This window comes from Panthera leo, chromosome E1 (assembly GCF_018350215.1).
Source record: "Panthera leo isolate Ple1 chromosome E1, P.leo_Ple1_pat1.1, whole genome shotgun sequence".
NCBI classification, from domain to species: domain Eukaryota; kingdom Metazoa; phylum Chordata; class Mammalia; order Carnivora; family Felidae; genus Panthera; species Panthera leo.
The window spans coordinates 43,549,623-43,575,416 of record NC_056692.1 but is presented as its reverse complement, the minus strand read 5'-3'; the positions used below and the strand labels follow the sequence as shown (position 1 = coordinate 43,575,416).

Genomic DNA, 25,794 nt, shown 5'->3' with positions numbered 1-25,794 from the left:
CTCTCTCTCTTAAAAATAAACATTAAAAAAAAACTGATTTTCACTATTTAGGGAAGTATAGTCATTTAAAAAGAAAAATAGATCACTAGCATATTTTCAGATGTTAATGCGCAACAAGAACCTCCATACTTATTTTACTTATTTGCACCTTATTAAAAAACAAGTTATACCAAAGCTATAAATGGGTTAGGAATACTCCAGAAAAGAAAATTGTTTCGCAGAATTACTCCTGCCTGTGAAATGCACAAACCAAGGGATTCAGACACTCTCAGTGGGATTTCTTCACCCGTTTCATTTTGGAATCCTGCATCCTTTTTCATTTTTCTGAGCTATAGGATCTCTTAGTCTAAAAGCCCAATCTTCAGAGGTGGACCAGGCTAGGATGAAAGGCAGCTCAGAGAATCAGCAAGGCTCAGTGGGAAGAGGTCAGTTTCAGAGCCTCTCTGACAGCAGGATCAGCTCGCCAGGAGTTGTCTATACCTCCTAGGAGGACCCTAGGCCACCCTGGTCCCTGTGTAGCCTCGAGAAGGTGGGGTCTTGAAGTTATCCCAGAACTGTGCTGGGCAGAGCAAGAGAGCGTCTGAGGTCACAGGCTTAGTGACAAAGCAAAGGAGACTGCAGCCAGCTGCTGCCTTGGGTTTCTTCACATATGGATCCACTGTGAACAGGCTAGTTTTTGTCAGAAAATGTAATTAAAACTTCAAAAAAAGGCTATCTCCTCCTTTCTGTTATTTGTACATCTTCACTCAAATACCTTTAAAAATATATAACAGAAAAACCATAATGGTGGCTGAAATCTGAAACATGGTTTGCCTTAAGGCTGTCTTTTCATGTCCCAAAACCTGCAGTGAACAGCCTCCGCTTTAAGTTTCCACAGCAAGGCACGGAGTAGATTCGAGTGTGTAAATCACGAAGTCCTGGTTAACAGACTTGTTGAAGCACCGAGTCAGCGATCAACAACCAGCCCAGCCCAAGCACAAAAGGTGAAAGCAAGATTTCATGTTCCTCGCCCGGCCGCTTGATTCAGAAGCCTCGTCAAAGACGACACTGGGGAAGGTGTGGATGAAAGTTCAAAAACGCATGTAAATTTCAGAAGTTGCTGCAAAATGATCTAAGTTTCTCCTCCACTGGCAAGCGGTGCTGAGACTGGGCCCTGGAGTTGCGCCCACAGAGGCCGTGTGCTGTGCGGACAATGTGGCCTTACAATGCAGCACAGAGCACCTGTGAGGGGCAAGAATCCCGAGCCGTGAAGACAGAATTTGCAAGGAGGACTCATGTTTGAAATTTTCCCAGCATACGGTCTCTCCACACAACTGACTTTGTCCCACTATTTGGGGAGTTTAAGATTAATGGTAAGGTAACTCTTTGCCTCCTAGAAAGTTCTCTGTTAAGCTAAGAGAAATGATGACAGCGGAGTAACCATAAATTTTGCTGCATTAACTTCACCTGTGTGTATGTAGATCACCTACAGCTTACGTGTCCGTCCACATACCCAGGGTGGCCTGGATCTACCACTGGACCATTGGATACCATCACTGGATGCACCTAGAATAGCCTCACCACCATCTCTCCCCTGCTTTTCTCTGCCTTTCCTTTGCCTTTATTTGTTCTTCTTCCCCTCAGCCTTGAATGCACACATTTTCTTCCCTTTTTTCGTAAAAACTGCTTTGAAAGGAATCTCATTATATTGTCTATTTCAGATCTTTTTTTTTAAAGGTTAAAATTTTTTTTAATATTTATTTTTGAGAGAGAGAGAGAGAGAGCGCAAGCAGGGGAGGGGCAGAGAGAGAGAGAAATGGAGACACAAAATCTAAAGCAGGCTCCAGGCTCTGAGCTGTCAGCACAGAGCCCAACATGGGGCTTAAACCCACAAGCCGTGAGATCATGATCTGAGCTGAAGTCGGACACTCAGCTGACTGAGCCACCCAGGTGGCCCAAAGATTTTTTTTAAAGTTTATTTATTTTGAGAGAGAGCGCACGAGTGGGGGGAGGGGCAGAAAGAGAGGGCGCGAGAGAGAACCCCAAGCAGGCTCTGCACTGTCTCACAGAGCTGTGAGATCATGACCTGAGCCGAAATCAAGAGTCGGACGCTTAGCAGACTGAGCCACCCAGGCGCCCCTTGGATCTTTATTTTTTTAAAACTTCCTCTTGTTTTTAGATGTTTATTAGTATTTATACTTATGGGGAAACTGAACGTTCAAGCACTGCAATAAACTGTGTTCTCTTTAATCATAGTATATGATTAATCATAGAAAGGATTACAAATGGCCTTGGTAAGTATGAATAGGGACCATTTAAATATTTGGCAATCTTCTAGGTTAAAAAAAAAAAAAAAACAACTACCCAGAATGCTGGGGTAGATGAGTATTGGCTTTCTGTCAAAGTTAAAGTACAAGATGAGCAGGGCTGTAAGATACAGAGATTTCCGTATACTTTGCACGTACGATTTCTTGTGCCGCCGATACCACCATTTTTGTGGTTTAAGCTTTTCAGGGACTAAATAAAGACACGTAACGGGCACAGTAAAATTCATGAACTTGTAGTAGCCATTCCTAATCGAAGGTTAGAGGTCTGAATTGTAGCACGAGACAGCCCATCGCCACCACACAGGGCAGACCGCTTTATTTTTATGTTTTTCTATGCAGTGAGATGAGTAAGATTTGCTTCTAATAAAGGTAAATCAGGAGAAAGAAAAAGCAAAAGCGTTTTAGCCGTGCTGCATAAACCGAAGGTGACATTTTATGGGTAGGTCTGAAGACCAAAGGATCGTCTGTTGTCATAAAACCGAGTTATAGCCTCTCACTGTTGAGAAAGCATTGCTTGGGAGTCTCAGGTGAGTCCTTTTGAAGCAGCGTTTTGAGGAGAGAATGCCCTTCCCAGAGCGTGCCCACTGGGGAGTCCTTTCTGCCCCATCGCAAGCTGCAAATGACACCTGTTCCAGGCCACCCAGAGGCTAGGGCACACCACTTCATCTTCCTGACCCACCTACCCCTTCTGTAGATTAGCTAGCAGTGGGGGGAGCCATTTCCAGTCAAGTTTCATTTTCAATAGAGCAAATCCTATTTTCCCAATAAATGGAGTTGAAAACATGGGTGAGGAAAGGATTAACCAACCCCGTGGTCTGCTGGCCTCGAGCCACATCTCTGAGTGTCTGTGACATTAATTTGTGCAGTGGAGGTGCCTGAGTCTATGAAAAGCATTAGCGCCCAACTGCTTACTTGCAAAACTGGGAATTATCTGTTGGATGTTGACTTAGAGCAAAGTAAGCCTGTAAGAAAGCCCTGCAGTGGATCAGACCTACTGTCCCTGATGTCTCCGATGATCCCGCTTTAGAGAACAGAGGGAATGGCTTTGATTTGGGGCACTAACTTAAGGGTGCAGGTGGAGGCCAGCACATCCAGAATCGGATACTCTCGACCTCCTGAGCATTAATCTGGAAACTCCACACACGGTACAATGTATCCGTTTTAAGTTTGTTTACCTTCTCTTTAATGACTTAACAGAAAAAAACTGCATGATGAAATATATTTTCTCCAAATATATATATATTTATATAATATATAATTTTAGTTAACTCAAAGGTATATACATTGTATAATAAATAATATTTATAAAAAGAGACTTTTTGAATATAAAATCAAAAAGATCAACAACTTCTACAACTTTTTACAAAACTTTGGATACAGCAGGTTGGTAGGAAATTTCTGTTGGATACTATTACCTGACTACGGCAAGAATAATTACAATGCACTCAATGTACTATTATTAAATAATTACTTGTCAGCTACTTGAATACGCCCCAGAAACATGACTTTATCACTTTTAATATAGAATACATAGATATGAAAAGACTGTTTTTGAAAATTTGTATCCATTCTGCTGAAATAATTCTCACATAAAGCAAGCATCATCTGGTTGACATGATTTAAAACTTCAGTCTAAGGTGAGGTGGGGAGGGGCATTTCAGACTCTCTGGAGAGGGGATGGGGTGTGGATCTTTATCAGGGCTCGTTGCCAGCGGATTCAAGAGGGCGGGCATGGCTTCTAGATGGTGGCGGCAAGCCTGCCTGGGCAAGCGGGAAGACCCCGGAACCTTAGGTCAGCGTGAGGCAGACCAGAGAGAGAAGGGAGAAAAGGAAGAAACGACTTTGTTCTGGACTATTCTTCCCGATTCTCCTTAAGACACAGCTGCATCGATTCATACTGTCCGATCCGCCTGCCTCCATTCTGCTAGCCTCCTTCAGGACGCGCCAGAGGACCAGCATAGAGCGAGGGGAACTCGGCCGTGAGAGGCTTTACCCGAGGGACCGAGTGACCGCTTGCCCCGCTTCGGACACCCAACCCTGATCCTTGGTAACTGCGCGGATGGGTGCGGTGTCCGCGTGCAGGCGAGGCCGGAGGGTGCGTGTTAAAGAACTCGGCGCTTCTGTTTACCCACACAGGCCAAAGAGAGAAAAGGAGGCCAGAAGACGTGTCTGCTTCAGAGAGGAGACGAAGGAGTGACTTTTAACACCCCCCCCGGCCCCCCCCCACCTACGAGTCACCAAATTGGAACTTCGGGACCAGATCGCCACTCCCTGACCCTTTGTCTAACTTCTACCAAGGTGGCCTAGACTCCCAGCCACTCTACCTGGGCTTGTTTTTGTGGAGAATCTGCCGGTGAGCCGGGCTGGGAGGGATTGAACGGCCCCGTCTAAAGGTACCACTTGTTGCTTTAGGAAGCTACTGGAGCTGCAGAAGGCCGGCCCCCTTGAAACATAACCTATTTACATCATCCTCTGAAAACCAACAGAAACAAAACAAGCAAAACAACCCCACCGTGCCGCGTGACTGGTGGAAGCCGCAGAATGGGCAACAAGAGGGGGAGCGGCTCTGACTGCAGGTCCTAAGAGCCTCTTGTGCAGAACCGGGTTACAGAGAAAACGAGACAGAACACACAGTTGCTTTTCAAACAGCTTACCAGGCCACCCAGCGCTCCTGGTTCTTCAAAACTCAAAATCCTACTCCCACAATCGCCTTGGGCCTCCCTACCACTTTATCCTAGCTAAACCTATGGCTTTTGTCAGAATGTGGAAGGACATCAGATTTGCACAGGAGGAGACGGAGAAAAGGAGACTGCAGGGGTCTGTCCTACTTCGTAACTCCCACCTCACGGGCGTCTTGGCGCATCACCAGAAGGAGCGGTCTGGAAACAGAATCTTGCCCGTGCTGAAGTCTTCACCACCGGGCAGAGAGCTCACGGTAGCCCAGCCTGTTCTGTCGGAGTAGAATTTTTTTTTTTTTTTCCATTTTTTATTTTCTTTAACATGTGCAAAGAGAAGCCTGGGGTCCGTTCCTATCAGACCCTAGAGAACTAAAGAGAAAGCCCCTTCTTTAAAAACCACACACCATCCAGAGCAGGGTGAGAGACTTAAGAGAGAACGCGAGGGGGGCCTCCCCGTCAGCGGGCGGCTCGGGTCCAGGTAATTTACCGCACGGGCGTCTGGCAACAGTCCGGGTTCCTTGCTGTCTGGTGCTGAGGGCTGAGCCCGGCTCCAGGTCCTGCTTCCCATGGGACTTCGGTGAATCTGCCCAGCCACACACTTCACCCGTTCCCACTGCCCTTTGGAAAACAAAGAGGAAGAATTAAGAGACGCAATGCCTTTCTCAGAGAAACCACCCGTTGGGGGGCTGAGATCCGAGGCTGATGACGGGCGATCTCGACGCTTCTCGACACTTCTCGTGTGCCCGGGGGCTAACGGGGGCACTTAAGTGGCTTTTCCATACCCCCTGCCCTCCTCTGCTTTTGGGGCCTGCCGCTGAGGAAGGGTGCGAGATTTAAACAGGAACGGTAGGGCTTTAGCCACCACCGATGTGGATCCAAATCCTACCTGCCCCACCTTCTAGCTGGGAGCTCAGGCAGCAGGGAGCCCGGGCGTGGGCAGCTGTCCTCTTGCAAGAATCTGCCCTGTGTAGACACCGGGGGAACCCTGCCAGTCTAGCCCCCCGGCCCCATTCCCACCGAGAGTGGACCCGTGCCCTGCGCTTCCCTGTCGCACCGATAGTTTGATGATGAGCCGTCCACACAGGAGCACGTCTATTTAATTAACTGTGAATAATTCCTTCTCAGGAGAACAGCAAAGTGCACATCTTACTCATTTGTGTACTTCCATCTCATAAAGGATTTGAGCCCCAAAGCGCTTTCGTGGGCATCCCCGATCAACCCTCCACTCCTCAGGGAGCTGACAAGACCAAGGGAAGATTATTTTCCGGGGGCAGAAACCGAGGCTCAGCCAGATTAAAGGGACGTGTCCAAGGTTTTGCAGCAAGTTAGTGACGGATCCAGCACTTGGGGCCAGCCAGGCCACCTGACTCTTGTCCAGAGACCTGTCCAGCTTACTGGGCTCACAACATCTGAATAACAAGGAATAAACCCGGTACTTGCCAAGGGAGGAAATGAGTGGTAAAGCATGAGACCCACAAGCTACAAGCAATGGAGAAGATGTTTTCCCCACCCAGGGGGGCCCGGGAATCTCTGGCCTTCCTATGGTAGAAAGCCATTTGACTGGGGCTCGCTCCCCACCCAGTGGGTGGAGGGCACATGTCCGTGCCGGCCTGTCTTGAAAGTTCCCATCTTGCCCATGGCGTCAGTGTGGATGAAAAGACGGGCGAGATAACCAGGTCTCGGCCAATCTTGGGCCTGTGGCTTCTGATCAAGCAGCAGGCTTGGGGGAAGTCGCTCTCGGAGGTCGGCTCTGCTTAGCCTGGGAATCTTTGCCACCTCCTCGGACCATGTGCCAGGCCCTGTGTATACAGCCATACGACAACCCTGTGAGGGACTGGCTCTTGTCCCCGGTTCACAAATGAGGGAGCCAGGGCACAGAGAAGCTCAACAGCTCGTCCCAAATCACTCAACAAGTAGAGTATTTGTTCAAAGGGCACCACATTGGGAGAGAGTCCTCCACTCGTCCCAGAGCAAGGGCTCCAGAGTGACCGGAGAGGAGGGGCCTGGGGACCCGATCTACCTAGATGTGGCATCTTGAAAACGTGTCTACGTAGCACTTTTATAAGGCTGGAGAAAACACCATTCTACTTCAGAAATGGGAGAAAAGAGGGCCGAAGATGTACTGATACCTCTTAGGGTCAGTACTAACCCCAGGGGCGGAAGGCAGGGGATTTTCTGGAGCCTGAGGGTCAAGACACCTCCTTCTCTGCTTGGCAGATGGCTCTTCTTGGCTGCCCACCTGGAGGAGGGGACGTGCTGGGACGCAGCTGCGGGTCTGAACCAACGACCCCCTAGAGCCCCCTAGAGCCACTGATGGGACCTGGGCTGCTGCTGCTATGGCCTCTGCAGTTGCCACACACGAAGCTTCCTGGAGGCAGAGACCTGGGCTCAGTGTTCCGACCCCGGCAATGGGTAAGCCAGACGGATGTCCAGTGTGAGTGTTCTGAAATTCTGACTTCCCCAAAGCTCCCTGTCAGAATGGCCAGCGCCACGTCCTGCTTGATGGTGGGGACACCATGTTGCCTCTGGCCATAGTGGCCATGCTACAATGGGCCTGTGAGCTCTTTCACGGTCGCTAACTCTTCTATCATGAGAAGCAAGAAATGAAACTTGGCCAGGTGATGACACCATCTCACCGCATGAAGACACCCTCATGTCACGGCTCTCTGACGGCCTCTGTCCCTCTCTGTTAGTAGGAGATTCAGACAAACATACACCCCTGGTGGCTCATTTGAGCCTCACGACACTTATGTTAGGCTCCAACCATCACTGTACAGATGGGGACACTGGGCTTTGGGGTTCCACGGCTGGTACGTGATGGGGCTGGAGCCACCTCTGTCCTCTTTCCACTGGCCACACTGCACTTACTCAGACACCAAGAAAGTACCACCAAGTTCCAAGTGCCTCCCGCTGCCTTTCCGGGCTCCATCCCGGCCAGGTCGTAACCTGAGCTACACGGAGGGGCCTCGCAGATGGGGTGAGTGAGTCCCCTTCACCCAGAGCTCTCCCCATGACCATGACCTGGGTTCCCCCAAGCCTCAGGGAGGCCCGGCCCCGCCCCCAGGCCCACACAGCCTAGACGTGCGCCACCAGCTCTGAAGTGCCCTCTGGGGTGAATTGCATCACCTGGTGGGGTGCTCTTTCCTGCCCTGCCCCCGGGAGGGGGGTGAGGGGATGATCCAGGCAGGCAAGTTCTTTGCAGTGAACCAAGCACTGTCCCCAGTGTCCTTTCATTGGTCCCCCACAGCACCTCCGGGGAGGATGGCAGATAAGGAGGCAGCTCTGTAAAAACGCTCTTGTCTTGGTCCCCCCGGCCGGCAAGCGGTGGCAGCTGGACCAGGGCTCATGACTCTATAGACTAGGCTCCCTCTCAGGGCAGAGAAGAGGGAGAAGGGGCATAGTGGCCTCAGCCCTTCCACCTCCAAGACTCTAGGACCACCCTCCATCGGTTCTGAACTATGCTGGGGACCTATGGACACAGGGGCCTGGCACCTGCGTGTCTCCCACGCAGGCCACCTCTGGGAAGCTTGGGAACATAATCCACCAGCCTTTGATCCCTTGATTACTCACCACCATCACTCTGAACTTGAATCCCTCCTCCTCCCCATCCCCTTCCATAAACTCGCTCAGAGTGCCCCCGCCCCACCCAAGCTTTAGATCTGTCAGGATATGGGCTTACATACACCGCTTCCCCCCACCCACCTCCTCCAGGTCGGTAGGATTTATGCTTGTGCAAAAACTTGCCCTCTCCGTTCAAGGTGGATGCAAAAATGACTCTGCCCCGGGGGTAAAAGAGGATCTTTGGCCTGCTATTTCAAGTATTTTAACCCCCTTGTTTTACGGTAAGGAAACGGAGACCCACGAAAGCGGAAGAACAGGAAATTAGGGAGTTCCTGGAACAGGGCAACACTGGGACCAGAAGTCGGGTGTCCTGGTTTCCAACCCCAGTGTCCCTCCTCTGGCGCCACAGATGCTCAGCAATGACAGCCAGTGGCCACGCAAAAGTCTGACCTGGCTCATAAGTGACTAACTTGTATACAAATGTTAATCAATTGCCGCCTTGTGTGCACACTCTCGCTGTTATCGGTGCTTTGGGCAATCGGCGCAGGAAAGCGGTCCAAGGATCATTGCCACCGAAGCTTGGGAAATCCTGGCTTCCTAATTTGTCCCTGGAAGCTTGTGTGCCTTGGGTGACTCAGGAATAGAAGCAGGCTGCTGGAGAAGAGGCAATGGGCAAATCCAGTTCCCTGCCCCCTGCCCTCCCTCCCCCCCCTCCCCACCCCGCCACCCTACCTGGCTCCCTACTTGCAGGTGTGTACATCGTAGATGCGGATGCACTCCTGACAGCTCACGTAGCAGCACCAGTGGAAGATGCAGTGACATTTCTCCTTCCGCTTCTCCGTCCTCGTGTTGTGGCCGCGGCCACAGCAGAGCAGGTCGCAGCCATCGATGCCATGGGAGGTGACATTGCAAGTCCGGTCCCTGGTGCCAAAGGAGCCCGTCTCGGGGTTGGGCTCGCAGAAGTTGGGGGAGTTCTCGTAGTAGACCAGGTCCCTCTCGGTGGGCGGCTTGAAGAGCGCGTACTTGGCGCGGAGGGTCTCCACCCAGCCGCGGGATTCGCGGTGCTTCTCCACCACCATCTCGGAGGCGCTGTCGTACTTGTCCTTGAGGAAGTCGCCGATGGCGCGGAAGTCGGGCTGGGCCCACCAGCAGGTCTTGACCTCGCAGCTGCCTGACAGCCCGTGGCACTTGCACTTGAGGTGCATGTGGTCCAGGATGGTCTGGGGAAGAGGAGTGGCAGCTGGCCCCCGGAACGACCCCACCTGGGAGTACACCTAGGCCCTCCCACTCTGCCCCCGCCCACCCCCATCCCTGGAGCCTTCTCCGTGCCTACTGGGTGCCGGGAAGACAACGGATTGGGGACCGAGGTGCGGACCTAAAAACGATGACCATCGTCTCCCTCCCCTTCACAGCCCAAGCATTGGCAGAAATCGCAGCCATTTTTCAAAGCTGCAGGAAATAGGGATTGCGACCCCCGTTTAACAGATGGGGAAACCGAGGCTGGGAGCGTAAGTGACTCGCCCTAGGTCAAACCACCAGAGGAAGGGGTGGAGGTTGAACTCAAAGCCAAGCCCACCGGTCTTCACAGCCCTGCACAGGCTGCCCACGTGCACTGGATGGGCTGGCGGGTACCTGCGCCACGGGGCCGCCACACTCCCGAGTTGACGCACCCCTGAGGAAGGCGGGCGGGCGGGCGCGCAGGGGAACAGCCCAAGGAGAACGGAGGGTGAACAGAAGGGGTGATTGTGGGGCGTGGGGGGGGGGGGGGGGTGACAGGCTCCACCAGGGGGAAAGAGGAGAGCAGGGAGCCCGCATGTACAAGAACCACCAGAAGGGTAGGGTGGGGCAGGGGTGGGGCCAGCCGGGAGGGGCAGGCACAGGGTCCGAAAAGGGGTACCGGGCAGGGTCGGGGCGAGGGCGGCCGCAGCTCACCGTGCGGCCCGCCTCGTTGTTGTGCTTGTTCATGGCCGAGCGCGCGTCCGGCCTGTTCTCGCGCGCGTCCGCGAACTCCCGGGACACGAGCACCCCGAAGTCGGCGTCCTCGCTGCAGCCGCCCCACTTCCAGCCCTCGCCTGGCGGCCCCTTGTGATGCGAGTCGCAGCCGCAGATGGTGGAGGTGCCCTCGGCACAGGAGCGCGTGACGGCGAAGGCCACGCCGGCAGAGGCGATGGCGTGCACGAAGGCCGACTCGCGGGTGGCTGCGGGGAGGGCATTGCTCAGGCCGGGTCCCGGGGGGGAGGGGGGGGGCAGCCTCTCTGCCTCGACCTCCCCAGTCGGGAAGAAGGCCCCGAGGACAGAGGGAGGAACCTAGGTGCCCTTCCGACCCCCTTTGGCCCAGTCTCTGAGGTACCCCCACTTTACAGATGAGCAAACTGAGGCTCAGGGCAGTAACTGATCAACTCGGGGCCTCAACGCCTGCTACAGGGTAAAAACAGCAGTGGGAACTATAGCTCTGGCAGGTTGCTGAAGAGATAAAGTAGTCCTGCTCTGGCCTAGCCCCAGGCCCCCTGCCTTCCATCTGCCCAAATTCCAGAGACCACAGCACACGCCTGAGCCCCCCCACTCCTGAGAGAGCCTGAGGTCTGCGGGCGGGCAGCCTGGGAACCTACCACCGAAACGTAGTCAGGATGCCCTTGGGCAGACCCTTTCCTTTTCTGAGCCTCAGTTACCCTCTCTGTAAAACGGGTATAAGTTCCCTCTGTCACCAGACTTCCTGACCAGGACGGCAGTGACCTGCATCCCGAGCCCTCCGCCCGCCACCACCAGGAGGATCAGAAAACAAGGCAGTTCCCTTGGTTCCGCCCCAGGGTCCCCTGAAGGGAAAGGAGAAATTCTTAGGGGTGTCCCCCTAGCCTCCTTATCGTGATAACCACCTTTGAGCTCTCAGTATGCACCAGATTCTGCCCTTCGTGGGCGTTAGCTCATTTAATCCTCTTAACCACGAGGCAGAAAGTCTTAACATAGGCCTGTTTTACAGATGCAGACATTGACGACCACGGGGCGAAGGCCTGGGAGACGACAGTCCAACTATCTCTCTCCCTGCGGGCGAGGCACCCAGAACCGGAGGTGACCTGCCCAAGGCCACGCGGGCGGGCTTAGGAGCCAGGCTCGCGTCCTGAGTGCGGAGGGAGATCGCGCCCGCCCCCCACCCCCCGCACACAAGCGGGGAGCCTGGTGGCCTCATGGGCCACCTGCAGAGGAGCCGCCCGTCCCGCTTCCACGGACCGCCTCGCCGGCGCAGCGAGCCCGCGCAGCCCAGGCGGACCGCGGCCGCGAGCCACCAAGGCGGGGGGCCCGAGCCCCACCGCCCCGCTCTCCGCGCCCCCCGTTCCAGCCCCCGCCCTCCCCCGCCCGGGCGGCCCGGGGACGGCGGCGCCGAGGACCCAGCGCCTCGCTTCCGGCCGGGCCCGCGGCCTCTCGCGGCGGCGGCGGCGGCGGCGGCGGCGGCGGCGGCGCCCGGGCCCCGGGCCGCGCTCGGTTCCCAGCCCCGGGGACGCGGGGGCGGCGGGGGCGGGGCGGGGATTAGCCTGGGAGCGGCGCTGACAGCCCCGCTGTGCCGGTCCCCGTCCGGCGGGGCCCGCTGGGCCGCTCAATCCGCCTTTGTTCGCGCGGTGTCACACCGCATTACCCGCATAATGCGGCCGCCGGGCCCGGGCCGCCGGGCCGGCCGCCACCGCGTAGCAACGGGCGGCTCCCGCGGCCGGGCCGCGCCCCCGGCCCCGGCGCCGGCCCGCGAAATCCCCATTGAAGCGGTGCCCCCCGCCCCCGCGCCGCGCCGAATGGCCAGAGGGCGTGTGAATGGCGCGGCGGCCGCAGCGGGCGCGGGGCCGGGCCGCGCGGTGGGGGGCGGCGCTCGGGCCCCTTTCAAGCCGCCTAAGCCCCTCCGGGCCGCCCGCGCCGCCCCGCCCGCGGAACGCGATCCCCGGCTTGCCCGCGCCCCGCCGTCGCGGCCCCGTCGCCTTCCGGCCGTCGACCCCCGCGGCCCCCGCCCCACGGGCGCGCGGTGCGAGTCCCCGGGCCGGCCAACCGTGGGGAGTGGGCCTCGGCCTCCGCGGAAGAGGCGCGCCCCGGGGAACCGGGCCCTGCCACCCTGGCTCTCCAAGCGGGAAGGTGGTAGAAATTAACTCTTGGCGGCCCACACGGCTTGGGGGCTGGCCAAGGGCCGCGCGCCAGCGTGGAGCCCAGGGCAGGGTTCGAACCCGGTTCACGGCCCGGGCTCTGGGCGCCAGCGCGTGCGTGGGCCCTTTTCCCAGACCCTCCTCGGCTTCATCAAATTCCTAGAGTTTCGGGCAACTTACCCAGCTCCCAGCCCCGGCCCAACACAAAACTGCCCTCTTGCAATTTAGGATGATGAAGGGGCAGGTACCGGAACCCACAACGGCGATTTAAAACGTTAAACACGGACGTGAATGGGGAATAAGCTCAAAGGGCCCGATTTTCATTGCCAAATGTCCCAAGAGGGTCAAAGCAACCAGAAGGCGAGTCTTGCTTTTGGGGAGCGCGTCTAGACGCCAGGCTGTTTGATTAAGCGCTCCCTGGCCCGAGGTGGGGCACCGGAAGGCGGTGAGACCGACACACCGGCAAGATCAGGTTTGAAATGCAAACCGCCGCCACTTGGCCCCAATTAGAGGCCAAACCTTTTATGTAAACAAGGAATAATTAGCTTTGGTAATAGAAGCGTAAACAGAACCATCATCCATTGATTCCCTAATTGCCCTTCTGTCCCTTGACAATGGCCTGTAGGTCAGACCGACTCAGCACACTTGAGACACAGGTAAAGGGGGCACGACACACTCAATGTAGGGGCCCGTCCCCCCACTTGCCACCCACTCTCTGTCAGATCCACCTGGCTCTCAGATCCCTTTTCCTTCTGGCTATGAATACAGTTTTGTAGAAGGAGGGAGGGCCAGGCTCACCAATTTGGGTGGCAAAGCCCTGGTGGTGGTCCAGAGGGTTCAAGTTGCTGCGGGGGGGGGGGGGGGGGGGGGGGGGGGGAAGCGGTGGCTCCTTGGAGGCGAGCTGGGGTCGCTACATTCCTGGACACTGCCCTTCCTCAGAGTTGCCCATCTTCAGCCCAGAACTCACAGCCCCAAAGTCCCCTTCTTGGGAGCAGTTGCCCCCCTACCGCTCGCTCTCTTTTGGTCATGTTTGAAGTCAAGTTGGGTGAACCCCATTCATTTCAGGTACAGCGGGTTAGACTCCTGGGTGGCAGGAGGGCTGGAAAGTTACCGGGACACCAGCACGCCCAGTAGCCCCTCCACAGTCCTTGGGCACGTCCAGCTTGCAGGGCACATGGCGACCAGCGGGATCTTCTCCCTGAAACCTTGGGGGCAATGCAATGCCACCAGCTCCAGGCAGTTTCCTCAACTCCAGAATTTTCTAGAAGGGAGGGACCTAGAGGTGGTGATGCCCTCATCCCACCCAAAAGCTAGATTTGCATAGCACTTAACACAGTGTTGGGAAAATGTCGCAACTGTCCGCATCAAGGCCTGCCCCCTCCACTGTGCAGCCGGGAGCGGGGAGGAAGGCCATGGCCACCTCTCCTGCCCTAGGATCTCGGGATACAGAGCATCTCCAGGCTGCTCAACCTCCAGTGGCACCTGGGAAGGTGTGGCAGCCAAGGTGACCCAACTGGATCCGTCCAGAGAGGGAGCCCGCCCACTCCTGTGGAGGCTGTGGGCCGTGACTGGCTTTATGGCCCTCTCCTGGGGACCCTGGGCTGGGAACTGAGGCCTGCTGAGGTGGAAGGCTCACGTGTCCTCATGCCCTCCCCCAATCTAGCCCCTCACCCACCTCCTACTCAGCCCAGAGACAGTACCTTTGTCTAGGACGGGCCCGAAGATGGCCAGGCTGTCGTCTATGGTGGTGCAGTTCCAGCGGCGGCCCCGGAACTGGTGCTGGCACTCCTGGATGCCCAGCTTCACGCCCTCGGCCACGCTGGGCATGATCTCGATGTAATTGCGGCAGAAGCGCAGCTGCTTGGGGACCAGGCCTGGGATGGAGCCGCAGAGCAGGGGCTGCGAGCCCAGCGAGGTGTACTGCTGGCCCAGGGCCAGGGACCTGCAGGCAGACAGAGGGCAGTGGCATTGCCGGCACAGGGCACACGGAACGTCATGGGCATTGCGTCTTCCTCGTGAGCCCTCTGGGGCAGGTGGAGCGATGGAGGGCCCGTCAGCCCGAACCCATGGCCTTGAGAAACGTAGTACCTGAATGTGCTGTCTTGACCTCAAGAATACACCATCCCTTGAAGGGCAGAGCTCTGACCCAGGCCAAGTCAGCCCTCTGATGTGGGCATATCTGACGTGAGCACAGTGACCAGTAGGAACCTCTCGTGGGGGCCCTTGGGGGCAATGCAATACCGTGAAAAGAACCCTGGACTGGAAAGATCCTATTGAGAGCCCAGGTTAAGTCCCTCCTAGGCTCTGGGCCAGTTGCCCTGACGGGCATTGAAGCAGTTGGGCTGGACAAGCTTCTAGGGAGTCTAAGTTTCTAAAGCCACATAGAGACTCCAATGACCCATGGGAAATAACCCAAACCCAAGTCAAGGAAGCTGGCAGGAGCTGGCCTGACCCCAGTCCCAACTCAGCTAAAGCAGAGAAGCCCCAGTCCCAGTGGGGAACTTGTACATGCATGTGTGTCTGAGGTTTGCGCGCACACACACACACACACACACACTGCCCATGGCAGTGCCCCTCCCCAGGATACTGCCTGCCCAGCCCAAAGCTCCCAGTGTCTCCCCAGGGAACTGATGGCTTCTACTAGGTCCTCTGTCCTTTGTCCACCAGGGCCTCCAGGACCATCTTGGCAGCTTCCTAGAAGTTTCTAGAGTGCCATCTTCCCTCTCACCAGCGATTGGAACTTGGCTTTGTTGCACGACAAGTTTAGCTCAGTGTCAGGAGGGAGAAGATGTCAGAGCATACACTCACGACCTTACTCAAGTCACCTCACCTTTTAACCTTCATTTCTCAAGCCATATCCGGTCAGACCCTCAGATTTTATTAAGAGTCAACAGAAGGAAAGGTCTTGGGGGGAGCCGGGGAAGGAGAAACAAGAGTTTAAAAAAACTAGAAAAATCAAGGTGCTGCTCGTCCACTCTCTCCCCCAGCACAGGGAGAGCAGGGATGACATTTTGTGGGAAAGACTGAGAAAATGATCTGTGGGTCTCAGTGGACCTCAAGGCCAGTCGCAATCAGCCCTGTGGTCAGGACAGTGTGAGCTGGAAGAAGGGTTGCATGGGGGCCCTTTACATCCAGCACCGACCCAAGCAAGGCTCCAGTCTGGCAGTGACCTTGGTCAAGTCTCCCACACAAAGTGATGACAGAAACCTTGGGAAGAGGGTCCAGAAGACCCCAGATTCAGATCAGGAAAAGCAAAACAAAACAAAACAAAACATGCAAAAGCTTCCTGGACTAGACACAGGGCTGAACCAAATGTCTGCCATTCATCAGCTCTTACTACGTGCTTCACTTCTGATCAGTTCTCCAGGGTGGCGACGAAGAAGCGGAGGTTTAGGAAGGATGTCAGCTTGCTCAAGGCTTTTTGGTGCCAGGTCTGCGACAGAGCAGGGCATGCTCCCCGAGCTGAGTCTTCCCCTTGGGTTTGCTTCACTGAATCCTCAGAGCAGCTATGTGACACAGAAGGGGGCATTACAGCAGCCCTGTTTCCAGATGGTGTAGACTGGTGTACTGAGTAACCAGCCCAGCCGGCAGAGCTGCTAAGAAGTTGCTCATCGGACCCCAAGACATCTGGCTCCAGAGCCTGTGGGGCAAACCACTGTGCCACCTGTCTTCTTGGCTATGCCTGCTTGGGTCCTGAAGGAGGCAGGACTGGCCCATCTGTGGCCTGAGCCACACCACCGGTCCCACACCCGAGTGAGATAGAGCGGGTCAGCCCAGAGCCCCCGGATGGGCACATGGCACCCGGCACCCAATGGAGCCCTGTTCTGCCCCTGCCCTGCTTCCAGTTATAAACAGGTTATCATGATAACCGTGATATTCAAATATCCGTCACTGATTATATGCTGGGCCAGTTCTAAGCTCTCGTGTCTCTTACCTTACGTAATCCTCATAGCAAGTCTGTGAGATAGGAACTTCATTATCATCGTTATTGTCCCATTTCCTAGATGAGGAAAACTGAGGCCCGGAAGCCAAGTAACCTGTCCAAGTCTGCAGGATGGCCAAGTGTCAGCGTTGAGCCTCCCTCCCAGTTCGGGCTGCCTCCCCACCCGCTTTTAGCCGGGACCTCCAGCCCAGCCCCGCCAGCCGCCCGGACAGCACTGCCCTCACTGGAGTGGGAACCCGAGCCCGGGGCTGGGGGTAGATAGCACGGCGCCATCCTGAGAGGACGGCACGGGAGTGAGGCTCCCCTGGGAAGAAGCCCAGGCCTTTCCCACTCCCTCCCTGGACATTTAGGACCCGAAACCCCATATGAGGAGGCCAGTCGGAGACAAGAGCTGAGCCCCGTGGGGAACCTGCCACCCCACCTGGGTTTGGTCCTGAGTGTGGTGCCATGAAAACCCCTCTCCAAGGGTGTGTTGCTAAGTCCTTGCCCCCCCGCCACGCCTGTCCCAGTGCGGCACGGGAAGACCTGGGCCCACTTCCCAGCCTCAGCGTCCTTCCCCTTTGGCCAGGGCCAGTCTCCCCGGGGTCCCCACCACGGGCCCCCGTCCACGCCTGTGTCTGGAGGTGTGGGCCGCCCCTGCGGTGGCCGTGCTTGCGGTCAGCTCGGCCTCCTGCCCCCACGGCACACACTCTTCTCACGGCCGGTCTGTCCCACAGTCACTTCTGGCACCCGGGACCCTGTCCCATGGCACCTCCCCCACTTATTGGTCTGCTCACCAGCCAAGGCCCCAAGGCCCCCAAGGCTCCAGCCTCTTTTTGCCCAGCGATGAAAGTTGGGCCGAGCCCGAATTCAACCCTGGGTTTGTCTGGCTCCAAGCGTGACACCCTCTGAAAACAACTCCCTGACTCAGAGATGAGACCTTTCCCCTTTCCCGCCAAACCCTGGCCCCTCCCTGCTGCCCGGGGGCCAACCAGCTATTCACCCCAGTGCTGTTTCCTAACTACGGGTGTCAATTTCCTTAACCTTGCCGTGCCTCAGTTTCTCCACCTGTAACATAGACGTAAGAGGAGTAAATGATGGTCGTGCGGTTACCGTGGCGGGGGGTGTCCCAAGCACTCTGTCCCTGCCCTGTCAGCACCCTCAGCCTCCTGCCCTCCATCTCTGACTTGATAGAACACATCAGAATTTTCAGAACCCCTTCCCATCCATCGCTGGGAAGGATGCCTGGGCTCAGAGCAGCTCAGTGCTAACCGGGGTGGCTGGACAGACACCTGGGATCTGGCTGAGTGTTAAAGGCACCCAAAGGGCAAGGGCACAGAGACGTTTCCAGGGTGCTCCTTGCCAGGGTTCCAGCTCGGATCTGGATATCCCGCTGGCAGTGAGCAAGGCCCTCTGGGGATGAGGGCGACGGGCCAGCAATGGGGCTGACGAGGCCTCGGCCGTGGGACTGACTTCTGCAGGATGGCTGCCGTCCCCCAGACACGGCCGGGCACCCCTCCCCCCCGCTCCCCCTACCGAGCATCCTACCCGCACAGGGCTCAGGTCTGAACCTCTGCCGCCACGGATGCGTCAATTCAACTCACAGCTCCTCGTCCCCCATTAGGAGGTACACATTCCCCTGGAGGGGGTCGGTGGGGGGGGGGCACACAGCAAGCCTCATTCTCCCTAGTTCTTCCTACCCGAGTGCAAGCGGCTCCGGGTGCTTTGCCGGGCAGCCCCCCACATCGCGCCTCTGCTGGGGCTGAGCCCTCCGCCCGGAGTGCCCGTCCCCCGCCAAGCTGCTGTCGAGCACCTTACCCATCCTTCAACACATGCGTCTTGGGTCACCTCCTTTCTAAAGACTTTCGGGGGCTCCCAGGTGAAGGTAACCTCTCCCGCCTCTGTGTCTTTGCTGTACCTTATTCCTATCTTATTACAAAGCCCTGGACTCATTTGTTTCCAGCTTGATCTGCTGTGGGAGTAAGAGTTCCCTAGGGAGAGAGGCTGTGTCTTCTCCCATCTCTCCAACACCTCGGCCTGTGACACACACACACACACACACACACACACACACACGAGCACACTTGGTCTACTGAAAGTCCAGGCCACACGATGGGTAGTTGCTAATTCTCAAGGGAAGGATTGAAGGAGCCCCTCCTTCCCCCCAAGGCCAGTCTGATGTCCTTTTCTTGCAGTGTTTTGGCCTTACTCCCCAGGAATCCAGGCATCCGGAGGTCTCGCCTCCACACAGGACAAGACTCCTCGGTTCCGCTGAGGAAGTTCCTATGGTTAGGACCTGCGGACAACAGCCAGGCTCCCAAGGGAGGTAGGGACCCGCCTGGCATTGGCAGCTGGTGAGGGGGAGGGCGGAGGGCACTGCCGGGCCTTCCCAGCTGGGCGGGGGCTATTTATACCCAGCTCCCGGCCTTGCCCTGCCCGAGGGCCCTGCCACCCTCCCCTGAGGACAGCTCGTCCTCCACCCCAACCACCCACCGCCCAGCTGGGCTGAGGACAGACACGGGCAGCCGGGCAGACGGGCCCATAGCAGGTGCCAGCATGCAACAGGCTGCTCGTGGGGCCCTCGACGTTGACCTCTCGGGGGGAAATGCCCTGTCCGAATAGGCTGGCCTTGAATATGTGCACTGCCTTATCCGACTGCCACGGCACCCTGGTTCTCTCCTCTCCCCGACGACACTTCCCGTCTCCCGAGGCCCGAAGGCGGGCCTGTGGGGCGGGCTAGGGCAGAGATAAAACTTGTAACCGAAGAACGCAGGTCGGCCTGGATGCTGACTTGACTTACGCGCCACGGTGACACTCACAAGTGCTCTGCACAGGGAGCGTGTCCCGTCTGGTGTTGCTGGCATTGTCGGCCCCCAGATTCTACCATCCACCCATCATGGGCACCCCCCTCCCTGCTTCGGGCTGTCTGCGGCAGGGGGGTACAGGATGTGGATGTGCCGTCCCTGCTCTGCTTTCCTTTTAAGGCTCCGTTAGGGCTGGAGCCCTGCACCCAACCTCCGCTGCACCCAAACTTGTTTATAGTTTTTACCTTGCCCCCCCTCCGCCGCCACCACCAACATAATAGGGTTTTAGAGACGGGAGGGGCCTCAGGAGTCACAGTCTCAGTGTTTCGTATTTGTTAGCTGTTTTTTTTCCCGAGTGGAATCACAGACAGCCTTCCCCCCTACTCCGCTCTACATAAAACAGATCAAAAAGAGGGGCCCGTCCTTCGAAAAGCGAAACGTAGAATCACCACGCAATCCAGAAATGCCACTCCTAGCTACGTGCCCAAGAGAATTGAAGGCAAGAACACGGGCACGTGTATATCAGCCTCACGGCAGCGCGACAGGTAGATACCCCAAGTGTCGGTCAGATGAACGGACAACGAAATGTGGCGTGTCCACAAGGTGGAATATTGTTCAGCCACAAAAAGGAATGAAGTTCCGGCACCTGCTACAACATGGATGAAGCTGCTCAACATGATGCCAAGTGAAAAGAGCGAGTCACCAAAGGACAAATGTTGTACGCGAGGAACCTAGAGTAGGCAAATTCCTAGTGACAGAAAGTAGAGTAGAGGTTACCAGAGGCCGGCAAGCGGGAGGGAAGTTATTGCTTAATGAGTATAGTTTCTGCCCCCACCAACAGCCCCTCTGCAGGATGAAACCTGAGAACCGCTGGTCTAGTCCAATCCCTTCCTTCTCTAGTTGGGAAGACGGAGGCCCAGAGAAGGTCTGTCATTTTCCCAAGTCACACAGTCACCTATGGGTGGGGCTATGGAAGATGGGGAGGGGCACAGCCCAAGGAACGTCTCCCCTTCTGCTCCCCCCTGTCTCAGGGCGAGCTCCATGGGGCCGCCTGCCGCCTGCCCTAGTCGTGTCTTTCTTGGAGTCCTCAAGCCTAACTATCTCTGCCAGCCCCAGGCAGGGCACCTGACATGGGTGCTGAGAGGGAAGGAAGGAGACAGAAAGGGGACGGAGTCAGAAGCCGCTTGCTCTGCGGTCACCTGTCTCTCTCTCTCTCTCTCTCCTCCAGAGTGACCACCACGTTTCAGGAAATCCTACAATAACCCAGTGCTTGGTGCTCCGCCTGCTGGCCCCTGGGCAGTAAAGGACAGGTGCCCTCTCCGCTCCTGGGTCCAGTGGGGCCCCACCCTGGCCTGGGACAAGACGAAAACTTCCAGAAGGAGAAGGAAAGGTTTGAAAATGGGCAGGGAGTAAAGAGCCGAGTGTTGGTTTGGGAACTCAAGGCTACTACCTTTCCATTTAGGTCAGGAGGCCCTTCGGGGCTGGCAGACGGCACGAGGGGAGCCTGACAAGTTCAGTGGCATGTAGCAGGTGGGGCAGGGCAGGGGCAGCGCCTGGGGAGCCCTGATGCACCTGACTCCTGCAACCACACGGCAAGGTAACCACTGTTCCTGATGTTGAGAGGCCTCCGGTGACTCACCGGGCGACTTAGCAGGGAGCTCGTGACAGAGCAAGAGAGACCTACCTCAAGATTCACGAGGCTCGTCTCTCCTTGCCCAGCCACGGGTCCTCCCTGGAGCACGTGCGGGCCCCGTGGGTGCTGAGCACTAACTCAACCCTGCACCCATCTCAGTGCGGGCCAAGGATAGGGAGTCGCTTCTGAGTCCCAAGGGGCTCCCGTGCTCCCATGATCCACAGAGCAGGCCTAGAGACACCCCGGCGAGGCCTTTGCTCAAAGCTGGGAGATCTCCCTGGACCTCAGGTCATTACTCAGGAGGCAAGAGTGGGCCGTATGGGTCTCACGAGTCTCCAGCAGGCTAAGTAGCACCCTTGTTTGGATGCAGGAAGGGAAGGGATGGGGAGGGTGGAAAGGGTCCACGCACTGAGCTGGGACCCAGAGGCCAGAGAGGAACCAGTGAAGGAGCAACTGTCAGAGCTTCTGAGCCCATGGGGGGCGGGGGGGGGGGGGCGGTGCCAAGCCTCCGGCCGGGCTTCCCATCTTGATTTAGTCCCAGCCATCCAGACGAGGGCCCCACGAGGGCAGTAAACCTGCGGAGTGAATGGAGGTGCCTGCCCTTGGGAGAGCAGGTGAAAAGCCTTCCTTTGGTAAACAAACTCATCCCCCGCCTATTCACTCCACACACATTTGAGTCATGACTTGGAATCGGGCGGAGTGCCAGGTACTGGGGGCGTGAAGCTGCGTTACACCACACCCACGGAGCACCCAGACCAGGAGGCGTATGTCAGTTACGAAGAAGCCACAGCATTCTTCCAGCAACTACTAAGTCTAGGTGCCACGGGTGCCACGAACAAGGGACAGAGGGTCCCGGGGCCCTTGTAGCTTACAACCCAAGGAACCACCGGGCCAGAGAGCCCTCGGTAGGTAGGAGCCGAGGCATCCAGGAAGTCAGAGGCGAGAGGGTCCTAGCCAGTGGCGATCACGAAGGCATGGCCGGGGCTCCCCCCGGGAGGAGCTGGGGGAGACAGGAAAGAGCCCCGGGCACGGGGTGGGAGAGGGAACCGCAGCTGTCCCACCCCAGCTGGAGCCCAGAAACCATCCAAAGGAGCAGGAGGGGAAAGGGGCCTTGGGTACCAAGCTTAACCCAGGCAACCTGGGCCGCACTGGAGGCTCCCGAACGAGGCTTTGGAATATTAATCTAGAAGACAAAGTCTAACTGCAAAATGGGCCCCGGAGGGTGGGGTCTAGTGACCCAGGGCTGGGAAAGGGAGGCTGGGGTGACATTTGTGCTAAAGAGAGTCTCAGACTTGGCCGCACGTTACGACCTCTGAGGGGCAAGATTTCCCTGGCCCGGGTGAACCCACTGTGCGGCTGGGCATCACCCATCCTTGTTAGCGGGGCCTGTGGCAGTGGGGCTCAGGACGGAGGCATTAGGAGCGGAGAGGAAGGAGCGGCCATGGAAACCAGAGGAAGGAAGAGAGCACGACCAAAGTTCTGAGCCAGGATGATCAGGGAGACGGAGATGATGTCAACGGAGAAAGGGAACTTAAGAGGTGGAGCAGGTTTGGGAACAAAGATAAATCGTCTGGGGGGCCGAGGAGACCTCCAGGCACCCGTGTCCAGACAGGGCTGGAAAAAGAGCCTGGAAATTCAGATTTGGGAATCTGTGCTGGGGCTAGGACAGCTGGATGACACCTGAGGCCTTGTCCCCCGCCCAGGAGGCACACGGTAAAGGGTGAGATGAGCAGGGAGCCACGTGGTGTGGGTGCTGGATGCCGCGGGCCAAGGCAGGAGCCCCAGGGGTGCCTCGAGGCACGCAGGGCCGTCCGGGAGGGGGGCCGGGACCTCACAGCAGACGGACTCACGCTGCAGGCTGCGAAATGGGGCGGGCTCGCCCAAACCCCCACAGGAGCCGGGTTGGCTGGGCCTCGCTCAGCCAACGCTGGCACCAAGTGCCCACATCTGGCTTCTGTTTCCCGGTCTTTCTGATGAGGTCCCCGTGGAGGCACGGCCAGCATACTTGGGCAGAGCGAGTCACCACACCCTGCCTTTGCTCTGGTCCTCATCCTCCTCCCTGGGTGAGAGCTCTGAACACGCACTAGGCCAGCAGCCCACAGCCTCATCCTCCTGCGGGGCCCCTCTCTGTGCAGGTGGGAGGCACCTCCCTGCCCGACCCTTCTCCTCCCTGGGAGGAGCCCTTCCCTCTCACCCTGGGACACAGGTTTTCGGCCTTTCCCTCGGGTTGGCTTGGTTGAAATCTGTGCCTCTGGACTTTGGGCAGCCTTTTCTGGACCTATCACCCTATACTGCGTGCCCAAAGTCACCATGAGTGTGGCACGAACGGGAAGATGGGAGGCTGGGGGTGCATGTGAGGGAGAGGGGGTATTCCGGGCCAACTGTCCACACCGCCATGGATGATAAACTCACACATCCCCCCCAACCAAAGCAAAAAGCCATTCTCTCCCATTGGGCAGCCATGGGGACTCGCCACGGGAGCCTGAAAAGAACTTCCATATCTTCCTTCCTCTCCCTAAACTCTCCCACGCGACTTGCTGGCCTTAGTGGCCAAGTGGTCACTTCTACATTCTGTGAGTGACTTTGACAGCTTCCCTCTGCCTGTCACCTGCTAGAGGTCCCCTTGTAGGGCCAAGTGGGGCCCTCTGAGGAGGTGAACTCAGACCACCTGAGAGCCCAGAGGGGCCACAGCTCTGGGCAACTGTGGGAGGAAGAGAAGGGGGGCGGTGGACACACTGAGTCCCAGTCAGAGGGAGGGGCGGAGGGGCTGGCCCTGCACTCCATCCGCTCAGTCCTGTCCCAGTCCCAGGAGCCCTGTAGGGTGTTTCTCTGGGGAGAAGAGGGAGGGAGGGGTGGGGAGGGCGGGCCAGCCTCAGCTGGAATGTTACAGCTTCTGTTCTCCAAAGCAGCTCCCAGAGCGCCTGGCCTGCGGCTCCCGGCTGATCTGATAAGATGTGACAAGGCGGCCTGAAAAATGTTGAAACCTGTAAAATGTTTAAACCTGTTTTTTGTTGTGTTGTGAGCGTGAGGGTTGTTTTTTTTTTGTTGTTTTTTTTTTTTTTCCTCTCAATTTCATAGGAAAGTGGAGTTGATCAGAGTGGAGACGAAAGAAAGAGGAGGAGGGTGGGGGGACAGGGGTTGTCCCCTTCAGCCAAATTGGGAGGCAGGGCTCAGAGCGGGATGGTCAGACCTGGGGAGAAGGAAAGGAGGGTGAGGACTGGGAAGAAGTTGGGGGGGGGCGGTGGGGGAGAGGCTTGACAGAGGCTGGGGGGTAGAGCGGGGAGAAGGTGAGGAGAATGGAGGGAGGGAGTTTCTGCAGCTCTGACCTGTTGTGGGTCTCCTCAGGGCTGTGTCCTTCCTCGGCACCCTGAGAGGACAGTGAGCTGGGGGTACCCTCCTTCAGGCACGTATGGGCCCAGGAGGACTCACTGGGGGGCACGGAAGTGCCTGAGCCCAGGTGGGTGTCCAGGCCCAGGGCCTCGCCCCTCAGACTCTCCAAGGGTCTCCCAAGAGGCACTAAGACCACAGGTGGACAAATGCTTACAGGTGACCACAGAGGGGGACGCCGCTCCCAGGGCCACTTGCTTTGCCGAGCAGTTCAGGACTCACGGCTGAGCCCACACCATCTCGTACTTGTTCGACAGAGTCCTGCCTTCACAGGCAGAAGCTGCGGCCCAGCCTCTGCCCTGGGACACACAAAGGGTTTTACGCTCTCTCCAGATGAGGCGACTGAGGCCCAAAGACACGAAATGGCTAGCTTGGGGTCGCCACACTCCTGCCTCTCAGTTTGGGGCGACTCTTTGACAGCTCCCTCCCAGTGGGTCCAGTCTCTCCAAACCGAAAGAGGCAAAGCATTCTAGAAGCCGTGGTGGGACCAGGGGTCTCTGGGCGCTCACCGGTACAAGGTAGGTGTCTCATAAAAACCTGCTGAATAAAAGTGTCTGCCCGAGGAGATTCGCTGCTCGTCTCTTGTCAGTTGGAGGAGGCCCAAGTTGCCCTAGAAAGGCTTTAGAAGCATTCTGTGAACAGCCACACGTGTTAATTATTCCATCCCAGTACCAGGCCGTCGAACGTCGAAGCTGGATGGGGTCTTGGGCACCATTAGTCCACTTCCTCGGGGGAAACTGAGGCCCAGAGGGGCAGTGTGACTTGCCCGGATTTCCTCCACTGGTTGGAGGCAGCACAGGGAGTCAGCTCAGGCCTCGGGACCCTAGCCGGAACTCTGTCTCTCTTACACTGTGCGGTCCCTTCTCGAAGCCTCGGGTCCCCGGGCTGGATCCCCATTCAGTACACGCGTACCGGGCGCCCGGCGCGTATAAGATGCAGCCACCGCCTTCCTCGGAGGCCCCCACCCTGGTACAGGGCAGACATCCCCGCAGGTGACCACGGTAGCAGCGGAGTGTGACAAATCTCATTCAGGCTGGAAGCCACAGGGGTGGGAAGGCTGAGGGAAAGGGGCTGTGAGCCGGGAATCCATCTTCAAAGGGGTCACCTTGGAGCTGGGCCTTGCAGATGAGTTCAGCTGGGACAACTTTGACTCCTGGATCCCGGCCACCTGTGTCTTCCGTCTCCCCCCTCCACCAATCCGATTTCCGAGGTAAACTCTTCCTAAACCACGTGGGCATCTTTAGCTCATTTCAGTCTGAGAACATTCTCCCCTTCCAGCTCCTCCAGCCCCTAAGTTATTATAGAAGACAGAAGATGGGGAAGGAGGCCCCCACAGGGCCGGGCTGCTCGTTCTGAGAAGTCGAGTCCGCTGGTTCCCAGGCCAG

General features: G+C 57.1%; 1 protein-coding gene across 1 annotated transcript; it reads right to left on the bottom strand.

The window, feature by feature from the left end:
- Positions 1-5,515: 5,515 nt before the first annotated feature.
- On the bottom strand, positions 5,516-18,407 carry WNT3 (Wnt family member 3). The gene is made up of 5 exons (XM_042914494.1): positions 18,286-18,407; positions 14,364-14,605; positions 10,478-10,743; positions 9,278-9,765; positions 5,516-5,602 (listed from the first exon to the last, which is right to left on the bottom strand). Exons 1-4 carry the CDS (start codon positions 18,405-18,407, stop codon positions 9,286-9,288), a joined length of 1,110 nt encoding a protein of 369 aa, XP_042770428.1. The 3' UTR covers positions 5,516-5,602; positions 9,278-9,285.
- Between the last annotated feature and the right edge of the window lie 7,387 nt (positions 18,408-25,794).